At 67.0% G+C, this 8,525-nt stretch overlaps 1 protein-coding gene across 1 annotated transcript; it reads right to left on the bottom strand.

Annotated features, from left to right (window-relative positions):
* Nucleotides 1-1,601: 1,601 nt before the first annotated feature.
* On the bottom strand, nucleotides 1,602-8,321 carry CNKSR1 (connector enhancer of kinase suppressor of Ras 1). Its single transcript, XM_063177213.1, has 21 exons — nucleotides 8,149-8,321; nucleotides 7,707-7,881; nucleotides 7,309-7,499; nucleotides 7,152-7,236; nucleotides 6,973-7,014; nucleotides 6,450-6,890; nucleotides 6,316-6,375; nucleotides 5,854-5,922; nucleotides 5,518-5,637; nucleotides 5,280-5,365; nucleotides 4,659-4,783; nucleotides 4,430-4,573; nucleotides 4,270-4,314; nucleotides 3,884-4,056; nucleotides 3,659-3,732; nucleotides 3,295-3,366; nucleotides 3,140-3,213; nucleotides 2,921-2,985; nucleotides 2,754-2,844; nucleotides 1,869-2,050; nucleotides 1,602-1,784 (listed from the first exon to the last, which is right to left on the bottom strand). Exons 1-21 carry the CDS (start codon nucleotides 8,319-8,321, stop codon nucleotides 1,602-1,604), a joined length of 2,670 nt encoding a protein of 889 aa, XP_063033283.1.
* Nucleotides 8,322-8,525: the final 204 nt, after the last annotated feature.

Raw genomic sequence — 8,525 nt, 5'->3', positions numbered from 1 at the left:
GTTTTGGGTTCATTTATCCATTTCCCTGAGTGCTTCAGTCAGTCAATTTCCTGTCTCTGGTAATGCAAGTGCAATTTACAAATTACACACTGGAAATTCAAGGCCTCTACAAACCCATACTCAATCCTCACTCAGCAGCTGTTACAGATCTTTGTTAAACTGATTCAAAGAGCTCAGATAAGAAATTAATTCCTAGAAAATATTAATGTACACAGATGTTACAAGCTAACAGAAACATTAGGAATACAACAGGATAACGAACCAGAAACAGCATTTTACTCAGCAAAAAAAAGAAACGCTTCTACATCAATGCAGCGCTCATTATGGTTAATTTAGGTGTGGTTAATTTAGGCAGAAACAATTTCAGGTCAATTCTGACGGGCTGGAGGTCCCGGTCCGTGAGGGTCGGGTGGGCAGGGGCAGACCCTGAGGAGCCCTGGGGGATCTGGGGGCTCAGCACCCGATCGGGAGGCGGCGGGGAGGGGTGGCGGTGTCGGTACCCCGGTCCCTGATGGGGAGAGCGGGACCCGGCAGCTGAGGGGCGGCCACGAGGAGCGGACACACCGGTCCCGGACGGGCGGGAGGGTGCGGGGCGCGGTGCCGGTGCGGCAGCGGCGCTGCCGGTGCCCGGTGGCGGCGCCGGCACCGTGTGGGCGCAGCTCAGGGCCGGTACCGATACCGGGCTCTGTCCCTCACCTGCCGCCGCCGCCGCCGCCGCTCCCGCCACCCCCGCGCGCCGCGACCGTTACCTCCGCCGGGAGGGGCGCGGCACAGCGCGGGGGGCGTGGCTTCCTGGTGTACCAGCCAATTGAATATTCTGACCACGCCCCCAGTGGTGCCTCATTGGCTCGTCTGAACGCTGGCCCCGCCCCCGCCGCGAAGGGCTGTGGCTGGGGAAGAGTGGCCGCGGGCGGCACCCGTAGGGCGGGCGCTCAGTCCAGGGAAATGGAAATGGAAATAAATGGGAATGGGAATGGGGGATCGGGGGCGCCTCTGGATCTCCTGCCAGGGGAGCGACAGGACAGGAGGAAACCGCCTCAGGCTGCAGCAGGGGAGGGTGAGCTTGGATGTCAGGAGGCATTTCTCCATGGAAAAGGTGGTCAGGCACTGGCACAGCCTGCCCGGGGCAGTGGTTGAGTCACCGTCCCCGGGAGTGTTCAGAAACACGCGGATGTGGCGCTTGGTTTAGCGGTGAACGCGGCAATGCCAGGTTTACAGCTGGACGCGATGGTCCCGGAGGTCTCTTCCAGCCAAAACAATTCCGTGATTTGATGGTTTCAGCGCCAAAAAAACCAATTCCATGATTTGATGGTTTCAGCGCCAAGAAAAACCACGGCAGGACCATGCCCTGTCCACACGTTTATTCACAGCAGCAGAGCCCATGGCCGGGCCGGCTGGCAGCGCCACAGCGAGCGCTCAAAATCCCCTCCTTGCCGACTGCAGGCAAGGAAAAATTAAGACTGTCACTTAAAATAAAGGAATTAGATGGACCCGGTGGGGGCTGAGCCTTCCAGGACGCGTTCAGGCCCCCCAGCACGGAGCACCCACCGCGCTGGGCAGCGAGCCAGGGCAGGGCCGGTGGGTGCCAGGGCCGGTGCGTGTCAGGGCTCGGCCGCCTCTCCGTGCTGCTCCCCCGCACCGCCCTGGCCCCGCTGCCCTGCCCAGCCCTCCCGCAGCTCCTGGTACAGCTCCTGGTGCTCCTCCTTCCAGCGCCGGAACGTGTCCGAGGTGAGCGCGGCCTCTCCCAGCAGCTGCTCCAGCGCCTGCAGCTCCGCCAGCTTGGCCTGCCCGTACAAACCGCGCGCGTTTTACGGGGCCCAGCCGCGGGCAGGGGGCTCTGGGGGCTCTGAGGGGCTGCAGGCTCCCACCTTGAGCGTGCTCTGCAGGGCCCGCACGGCGTGCACCCGCTCGTTGATGTGCGGGTTCCTGTTGCGCCGCAGGAAGGACGTGCGGCACTGCTCCTGGGTCAGGGCCCGCCGCTGCCCCGTGAGGGACAGCCCGCCCTGCCGCAGGCACCGCGCCAGGCTCGCCAGCTCCTCCGCGCCGGGATCTGAGCGGGGACACGGGACATGCGGCGGGAGCGCACGGCCCGCACCCCGCGGGGCCCGAGGGTGTGGGATCGGGGAGTGGGTTGGGCTGGAAGGGGCCTTAGAGAGCGTCCTGTTCCACCCCTGCCACGGCAGGGACACCGCAGACTGTCCCAGGTGCTCCCAGCTCCATCCAGCCTGGCCTTGGGCACTGCCAGGGATGCAGGGGCAGCCACGGCTGCTCTGGGCGCCCTGTGCCAGAGCCTGACCACTCACACAGGGAGGACTGTCCTTCTAAACTAACCTAAACCAGCACCTGAACCAATCCAAACCAACTCCTGAACCAATCCAAACCAACTCCTGAACCAGTCTAAACCAACTCCTCCTAAACCAATCCAAACCAACTCCTGAACCAATCCAAACTAACTCGTAAACCAATCCAAACCAGCTCCTCCTGAACCAATCTAAACCAACTCCTAAACCAATCCAAACCAACTCCTCCTAAACCAGCTCCTAAACCAATCTAAACCTTCTCTTTTTAGTTCAAATCCATCCCCCTTGCCCTGTCACTCTGTGCACTCATACAAAATCCCTCTCCACCTTCCCTGCAAGGCTCCCTCATCCCGAGATGGTTCACAGCCAAGCACAGCCCACTGGAGTCCCCCCAGCCCACCCAAAAGGGGGGACACAAGGTGCCAGGGGCCAGGTGTGCCCCCCTGCACGTACCCAAGGGGGAGCAGGGCCGGGGGCTGCCCTGGGGGCTGCTGCCTGGGGACAGCTGTGCCTTCTCCTGGCTGTTCTGCAGCCTCTTCCTTGCCTGGGGGAGAGACGGGCAGCAGGTGACACGGGGAACTCTGTCCCTGTGTGCCCAGGGTGTCCCCAGGGCCACTCACCGGGTCAGATCCGTGCCTGGGGGCCTCATCGTCGGGGTCCTCAGCTTCCGTCTCACTGTAGCAGTCTGGAGACCATGGGAGAAGACAGAAATTCCCTCCCAGGGCTCAGAGTCATCCCAGCCGCCCCTCAGGGAGCGTTTGTCGCCTCCCCAAATCCTGGGCCAAGCTCCCAGTGATGCTCCTACCCCATGGGGACCCCTGCCCCCGACCCCTCCTCACCTTCCTCCTTGGCTGGCACTGCCTGCTGGGCCAGCGTGTGCTTTGTCTTGGCTGTCACCAGGTGACTGACCCACCTGGGGAGGGACAGGGGGACAGGAGGCTCCTGGCCAGCCCAGGCTGCTGGGGCCAGCGCCGGCCATGGGTCAGTTACTCACATGCTCAGGTCAGCCAGGGTTTCAGCAGCGAACACAAAGGGTTTGTACGTCTGGTGGCACAGCTGGAACACGCTGGGGACAGGGGGGTGGCTGCTGGGCTGCTGTGGGGACACAGGGGAGCCCCCAGACCCCTGCAGCCCCCCAGCCCAGCCCAGCCCTGCTCCAGCCCTCAGCCTCATCCCAGATAACCCCAGGAACACAGGGCAGGCCTTGCTCAGGTGCCAGCTCTGTGGGGACCTCACCAGCCCCACGGGGACACACAAGTGGGTCCCAGCAGGACACATCAGCACGTGGCCTTGGTACAGCATGCCCCCCCCCTTTTCCGCCACCATCTGGGGGTGACAGTGACACAGACCCCACTCACTATTTCTTCTTCTGCTCCCTGGTGCTCTCCAGGTTGTAGGTGGCCAGGTTGATGAGTCCTGCAGCCCTCTCATCCTGCGGGGGACAGGGATGAGAGCCGTGTGGGCACCACACCAGGAGGTGCCAGCTGCCTAGGTGGGCACAAGGACCCCAGGGACAGGGACAGCCGTGTGGCAGATGCCAGCTGCCCAGGCGGGCACAGGGCCACCCCAGGCCCCCCACTCACGTTGGGGTGGTTGTACCAGTAGAGCGTGTGGCCCTTGAGCACCACCCAGCAGCGCTTCCACTTCTGGGCCATGAATCCCACGTGCTCCTTCTTCTTGAGGAGCCACCCGTCGCAGTCAGCCCGGCCCAGGTCCCGGCACGACACCCGCCGGCGGCTGAGCCGCGTGGCCACGCCTGCACCGCGGCCTGGGGTCAGCGCAATGGGGGAGAGCCCCCCGGGCAGGGCAGGGGGAGCAGAGACCCCCCGGGCAGGGCAGGGGGATCAGAGCCCCCCGGGACAGGGCAGGGGGAGCAGAGACCCCCCGGGCAGGGCAGGGGGATCAGAGCCCCCCAGCACAGCCCCCAGCCCAGCCTGGCAGGGCTCTGCTCACCTCTAGCTCTGCTCACCTTTGGGTCTCCGTGCCGTGCTGGGGCTGCCCTGCATGGGCACACAGGTGACATTTCAGTGGCAGTGCAGGGCAGTGCTTGCTGAGCACCCCCAGCAGCAGCACAGCCACGGGGACCCCCTTAGGGACCCCCAGTTCCCGCACCCACAGCAGGGGCTCAAGGGGAGGCTCTAACCCCCCCCCAGCTCTCACCTGTGCAGGGCCGGGCTCTGCCGCCCCGGGGCTCAGCTCTGTGCCAGGGGGCTCAGGGGCAGGGGGGGTGTCCAGGGGGGTGTCCAGGGGGGTGCCGCTGTCCCACAGCTCCTCTGCAGCGCCTGCGAACAGCGAGCAGGGCTGTCCCTCCTGTGCTGGGGGAGCTGCTCCATCCCCGCCAGCCCCGCTCCATCCTACCCTGCCCAGCCGGGCCCGGCCGCTCCTCCGCAGCCGCCCTCGGCTCCCGCTCGGCCTCTTCCTGCTCCTCGTCACTGGCGGGGTCCGGGACAGACTCTGCTCCCGAGTCCAGGTCGGCCGCGACGCTGGGAGGGAAACGGGAGCCCTGAGCCCCGAGCTCCGGGAGCGCCGCCGGGATCCCGGCTCTGCCTCGGGATGGGGCATCCACGGCACTCCCTGCCCGGGAACGGGCTGCAGGGGCGCGGTGCGGAGCTCCGGTTTAGCTCCACATCGGTTCCAGCCCGGTTCCCACCCGGTTCCAGCCCGGTTCCAGCCCGGCTCCAGCCCCGTTCCAGCCCCGTTCCAGCGGGCTGCCCTGCCCCGCGCTGCCGCTGGCTCTCCGCACGCCTTTCCATTCCGGGAGGGGAGAAGGGTCATGGCTAAATATAGCTCCAGCCCCACTAAAACGTTACCGAGTGAATGAATTACAAACTCCCCTTTCTGTCATTCCTTGAGACTCCTGTCAGCGTCCCGGGCTGCTCACAGGCAGCTGCTGCACTGCTGCCACCCCTGCCCCTAAAAAGGGCCCTGGGTGCACCCAAACATCTCCTTGGGGCGTTGGGGTGTCGGGGTGGGGCTCACCTGGAGCTCAGGGACACGGGGCTGCCCGGGCTCTCACCACTTCTGGTGCCAGGGGAATCTGCAGCGTCCAAAAACGCTCCTGGGGACTGTGGGCGGAGGGTCAGTGCCAGCCCCATCCCACCGTGGAGCCCCGAGCTTTAGGAGTCCCCAGGGTGATGGGAGATGCCCAGCTCTGAGCATCCCCGCCTGACCCCCAGTACGGCGCTGGGGCTGGACTGGGAGCACTGGGATCGCTCACCTGCTGCCTGGGAGAGGGGGGCGAGCTGGGCAGCTCCAGGGGGATCTTCTTCAGCACCAAAGTCACCCTGTCCCCCTCCTCCAGCAGCTTCCTGGCCAGGCTGACAGGTGTCCAACCCACCTGCAAATGCTGGGTGAGCTGTGCGGGTGCTTCACCCCCGAACCCACCCAGCCACAGATGCCACATCCCCCAGATCCTCCTGGCACCGGCTCCTGTGTCCCTTTCCCAGCCACGGCTGCTGCTTTTTGCCGCTCACCACTCCTGCACCCCCACCTGTGCCCCCGAGCCCTCCCCCTGCCCACGTCCCCCCACCCTGAGCCCCTGTGCCCCACTCACCACCACCTGCTCGTTGACCTGCACGATCTCATCGCCGGGCAGGACGAGGCCCCCGCGGGCAGCCGGGGCCTGGGCAGACAGGGGGACAGTGGGGTGCCCGCTGCTGCCTTCATTGCCTCCTTCCCTCCCAGGCTAACCCCACTCAGGGTCTCTCCTGGCCAGGGGGAACCAGGGGGGTTCAGCCTGGCAGCACCCCCGGAGCTGGGCTTGGGGTGCAGAGGGGGCTCCCCCGTGCCCAGGCTGTGCTCACCCGTGGCATGAGTTACACGGGCTCAGCACAGGCATCCCCCCTGCTCTTTTTTGCACCTTTTAACCCCAATTTTTTTTCTCAATTTTTTCCTGAATATTTTTGTCAATTTTTTTGGGTCTGGGTCGGGCAGATCAGGGCCCTAAGAGATTCGCAGGATCCCATGGATGGGGGTGTTCCCCCCATAAAAGGGGGTGACAGGGCCCCTCACTCACCCCCGGGCGGGTGGCAGACACGAAGTGCAGGCAGGAGCTGGTGGAGGTGACCTCAAAGCCCTGCGGGCAACCAGGTGGGGGTGTGAGTGGGGGGTCCCGGGGCAGAGGGGGGCCCTGGGGTGGGGGGCACTCACCAGCCGGGCAGTGAGCAGTGCCTGGGGGCTCCCCAGAGCATCACAGGGCGGTGTTGGGGTCCCAGGGGATCCCGGGGGGCTGCTCCACTGGCTGGGGGGCGGCGTTGGCGTGTCAGAGGATGCTGGGGGGCTCTGCCACAGGCCGAGGGGCAGTGTTGGGGTGCTGGGGGACGCTGGGGGGCTGCCCTGTGGGCCGGGCAGCAGTGTTGGGGTCTCAGGGGACGCTGGGGGGCTGCCCTGTGGGCCGGGCAGCAGTGTTGGGGTCTCAGGGGATGCTGGGGGGCTGCCCTGTGGGCCGGGCAGCAGTGTTGGGGTCTCAGGGCTGCCCTGTGACCTGGGCAGCAGCGCCAGCCCCACGCTCTGCAGCACAGCCCTGCGGTCCAGCAGCGCCGGGGGGCTGCAGCCCACGATGCTCTCGCAGATGCCCTCGATGTGCTGGCACTGGGGGTGACAGTGAGGGGGTCAGGGGGGTCCTGGCAGCCCCCCAAGCCCGCCACCCCCTCTCTCCTCAGCCTGCACTCACAATCTGCAGGATCCCGCTGCTCCTCTGGGCCGCAGGAATGTCCTGGGGGACAGGATGGGGGATGAGCACCACGGGGTGGCTCCATCCCAGCTGGGGGGTCCCTGTGGGGCACCCCCTGCACCCCATGCCCCCTCAGCAGAGCCCTGGGGCTCAGGAGAGCAGCCAGCCTGGGCACTCACCGCCTGCAGCGTGTCTGCCAGCTGGGCACACAGCACGATGATGTCCTGGCTGGCCGAGAAGTCATTGAGGGTGGAGAACAGGTACCTGGGGGGACACAGAGCTCAGCCCCCAGAGTGGGGGCACCCAGCCCCCAGGGGTGCCCGCACCTGCCCACACCTGTTGAGCCAGGAGAAGAGTTCCTTGGCAGCCCCGAGCAGCTCGATGGCTCGGGCCAGGAGGGTGAGGGAGGGCTGCCGGGGGGCATCCTCTGCCCACAGCTTCCCCTGCACCAGGCCCTGGATGCCCCGGGCCAGCTCCCGCAGCCTCTCCGTCAGCGTCCGCAGGCTGGTGCTCGCCAGCCCTGAGTCCTGGGGGCACAGGGGGGACAGGGGATGGGCGGGCAGGGTGGCATTCGGGGTGCCACCACGTCCCTCCCTCTGCCCGGCGCAGAGCCCCCCTCCACTGAGTCAGGGTGCCCCCGTGTCCCCACCTTCCACCCAGCCCAGGGTGACCCCACATCCTGGTCCTTCAGCCCAGGGAACCCCCGTGTTCCTGGCCGGGACCCCGGCACTCACCAGGCTCCGGAGCAGCTCCACGGCCTCCAGCAGCAGCTCCTGGTGTCCCACGGGCCGCACGCCCAGAGCCTCCAGCAGCCCCGGCTCCAGCCCCAGCAGCTCGGGCCCCGAGAGCCCCCAGGCCTCGAAAGGGTATCCCTGCACGGCGGCGTCCAGCCCTGCACACACCAGCCCGCTGGCAGTGCCACCCCAGGGGTGTCCCCTGGCAGTGCCCCCTGGCAGTGCCCCCTGGCAGTGCCCCCTGGCAGTGCCACCCCAGCGGTGACCCCCGGCTGGTGGCAGGGTCCTCTCCACACACCGAGCTCACCCGGCCTCAGCCTAAAGGGTGGGCACGGCCGGACCCCACCCCGGGAAGAGAACAGGACGGGAAGCGCCGCCAGCCCCTGCCCCGTGTGCCCCGGCTGGGGACGCCCCAGAGCCCCCGGGGACAGCCGGGACTCACCTCGGAGCCAGGCGGCCGCTTGTGCGGGGCCCCAGGAGCGCGGGGGCTCCATCGGGGCGGCGGGGCCGGAACGGCGGCGGGGCAGGAACGGCAGGACCGGAACGGCGGCGGGGCGGGCGCGGCCTCACCTGCGCCGGGCGCGGCCTCACCTGCGCCCGCAGCCGCGGCCCCATTGGCGCTCCCCGGTGCCGCTCAGCGCCGGGCCCGCCTGCCCCGGATGGCCCCGCACGGTGCCGTGGGGCGAGGCCGGTGAGTCACGGCCCGGGCGGTGACACACGGCCGCTGGAACCCGGGAAACGGCACCGGTGTCACCCCCAGCGAGCGCTGAGCCCCACGGCGCTTGGGACACCCGTGGGACACCCCAGGAGCTGTGTGAC

Source organism: Melospiza melodia, chromosome 27, assembly GCF_035770615.1.
Source record: "Melospiza melodia melodia isolate bMelMel2 chromosome 27, bMelMel2.pri, whole genome shotgun sequence".
Lineage (NCBI taxonomy): Eukaryota > Metazoa > Chordata > Aves > Passeriformes > Passerellidae > Melospiza > Melospiza melodia.
This window is presented reverse-complemented; position numbering and strand designations above follow the sequence as displayed.

Bases quoted from the DNA above. Each gene is read 5' to 3' on its own strand.
- CNKSR1 (XM_063177213.1), bottom strand. From the start codon at position 8,321: ATGGGGCCGCGGCTGCGGGCGCAGGTGAGGCCGCGCCCGGCGCAGGTG. The intron at 4,057-4,269 runs GTGAGCAGAGCT...GCCGCGGTGCAG, and splicing joins CACGGCACGGAGACCCAAAG to GCGTGGCCACGCGGCTCAGC. The intron at 2,051-2,753 runs GTACGTGCAGGG...GTCCCCGCTCAG, and splicing joins CCGGCCCTGCTCCCCCTTGG to ATCCCGGCGCGGAGGAGCTG.